This window comes from Aegilops tauschii, chromosome 3, assembly GCF_002575655.3.
Source record: "Aegilops tauschii subsp. strangulata cultivar AL8/78 chromosome 3, Aet v6.0, whole genome shotgun sequence".
In the NCBI taxonomy this organism is placed as follows: Eukaryota; Viridiplantae; Streptophyta; class Magnoliopsida; order Poales; family Poaceae; genus Aegilops; species Aegilops tauschii.
The window spans coordinates 61,148,856-61,151,642 of NC_053037.3; the positions used below are offsets into that span (position 1 = coordinate 61,148,856).

General features: G+C 46.5%; 1 protein-coding gene across 1 annotated transcript; it reads right to left on the minus strand.

The window, feature by feature from the left end:
- Positions 1 to 1,665: 1,665 nt before the first annotated feature.
- On the minus strand, positions 1,666 to 2,545 carry LOC109739158 (uncharacterized). Its single transcript, XM_020298245.4, has one exon. It carries the CDS (start codon positions 2,366 to 2,368, stop codon positions 1,892 to 1,894), a length of 477 nt encoding a protein of 158 aa, XP_020153834.1. The 5' UTR covers positions 2,369 to 2,545; the 3' UTR covers positions 1,666 to 1,891.
- Between the last annotated feature and the right edge of the window lie 242 nt (positions 2,546 to 2,787).

A 2,787-nucleotide genomic window follows, 5' to 3' on the forward strand; every position in this document is an offset into this window, starting at 1 on the left:
CCCGACCAATGACCGGACAGGAGAGAAGGAAAAAAAAAACCCAATTGGACCCCTAATGTTATTCCTATATGTTCGGGTTGTCCGCAAACCCCTCATATTGACACAAAATCTAGGGAAGATATGAGGGCTCGCGGATGCGCCCGGTCAGTCCGCCACGTAGGACACGGCTCACCTCGGACCATCATTTCTTTTTTTTATTCTTTCTTTTCGTTCTCTCTCTTCATCTCCACTAATCATATCCAAGTGATTGAACATATAAGAGAGAAAATGAGAAGCATGGTTACATGCATGGTAAATATGGGCTCAAAATAGACACGTCCGTACACTGACCGGGTGCGCCCGCGGATGTTAGATTGGCAGATTTGCTAAGCCCGATTGTAGATATTTTTATATATCCTGTGGCATGCATGTGATTGGTGTATATATGAAAAGGGAACAAAGAAAGAAAGAATATGTGTTTAGTGCAACCGTTTGCTAGTGCCTGCTTCTTGTGGAAGTGCTCGGGGTTTTATTTTGGGACAATTGTACTTTCGCTATCTGCATATATCAAGAACAAATTTCACTGTTTCCATTGCTTGAACAAATTGTTATGTAAATGTAATTCTGAAAAATTCTGAACACACATCTCCAGTATATTTCGTATCATCACACCGTCGTCTTTTGAAGTTTGTAGTTCAGGCTTTGTTTTGAAACAGCTTCCACCATACAGTCTGACTAAGGATTACAGCGCTGCATCAATTCGATAAAACCTTCGGGAGGGCCGTTTTGGTTCTTGGGTGCATATGCTCCCTAATGAACAGTAAATTCAAAATAAATATTAAATAAAATTTAAAAATTCTGATTTTTCCATAGATGTTCCTGTTAGTGTAACAAGTGTGCTTGCCAATTTTCATGCGAAACGGTATGACGGTGCTTCGTCGGTGAAAAAACAAAAATAAATGTAACATTTGGAGGTAACATTTGTCGTTCGACTTGTTTTTTTGCACAGATCATAATACTTAAGCTTTCCTCCTAAAAACTTTCAGGTAGCGTTTTGGTGTGACAGTGATCATATCTATTTTTTTAAAAAAAAATTGACATTTGAAAAAAAAATTATGGGCAGGAGCATATGCTCCCGAGAGCCGAATTGGATTTCCGAAAACCTTCAATCAAACAGTGACAAAATGGAATGCAGCACCCTGAGAATGTCACTATAAACATTTCTTTTCCCCCACGACTCTTCTATAAAACCTTCAATCAAACACTGAGAAAATGGCCAAAGCAGCTGGGAGGCACACAGAATGCATCTCAGTTTATTTGAGAATTGTTCTTATGCACATCTGGTTAAGCAGTCTTATATTCCAACTGTTGTTCATTGCCATCTTTCCTTGCCACTAACAGTGCAGGTGCAGCATAGTGTTAACAGATAAACTGTATTGTGAGTGGTCTCCTGCTTTCCTGACGTGCTGAAGTTTTTTTTTTTTGAACTGGCCAGCAATTGCTGGTTTTTCATTGACTTAAGTTGTTTCATCAAGCGATCATTGGGTGATGAAGAGAAAAGCAAAAGGAACTAGAGAGTATCATGCTGATACCGCACGGTACATGCATCTCCCAAATGCAGAGGCAGGGGGTCATCCTTCTTTTCAAAAAAGAAAAAATCTCACCGTACGTGCCCATGAGGCCAACTTATGCAAATGATCATGAGTCCATGATGCCACTTTCCTTTACTCAAGAACTGCACTATCTATTCTAAGCAACAGGGGGAAACGCTGCATACTCCGGAGTTGTACAATAACACCGGATTGCCATTTATTCATCTACTATTATGTACAGAGCGCCAAACTCGCAAAAGCATACACAAATACAGAACTAGTAGTATATCACAGCACAATGAGCGGCCAAGATTGATCGATCAGAAGCGACGCGCCAGCCTCCAGAACCACGCCACGATCCCGTCCTCACTGTCCTCGTCGTCTGAATCCGAGTCGCTATCGGTGTCCGAGAAAGAGTCCTCGCCGGGCCGCTCCTGTTCCGGCCCGTGCTCCTCCAGCATCTCGCTCTTCAACGCTGGATGGCCCTGGCCGCCGAAGGCCAGCGACTCGTCGGAGACCGCCACGTCGTCGCCGCCGCACCGGATGATCTGGGGGGGCTGGCGGGCCGGGTGAACCTCCATCTCCTCCTCCGCTGTTATGGAGTGGACTTTGGTCGGGTCGGCCGCCTCGGCAGCCGCCAACTGCTTGGCCAGAAGCGGCTCGGCGGCGGCCACGCGGTCAACGGCGACGGGTACTACTTGCGTCGGAAGCTCGACGGGGCGGCGCGCCGGGACAGAGCCCACGAGGAGGCAGCAGACGAGCACGAAGAGGGCAGCGGCGCCGCCGGTGCGCGCCATCGGTGTTGCTCGTGGTGGCGCGTGATCAGCGTGGTGGTGGAATGGAAGCGTGGAAGGGAATAAGCTGGGCTGGGGGCTATGCAAAAGAGTGAAAGACCAGTTGGAACTTTCGATGTATTTAGAGTTGGGGATTATGAAAGGTCGTTTGATTAGTCGCTAAGGAAACGCTCCCTTGTCGCCTTCATGTTACGAGAGGGAGACGACTTGAGCGAGAGCGATATAGGAGGTAGAGGGGCACCAAGGTAACTCACAGCACATTGTTTAGCATGCTACAGGTTTTATGGTGTCGCTGGTATTCTTTGCAACGCACATAGTATGGTATGAGTCTATGAGATATGTAGATTTTTTATGGAACAGAGTGACCAACTCGCAAAGGGGAGCAAACGCGCAGGTCAGCGCTCTTCCGACGTGTTCTTGGT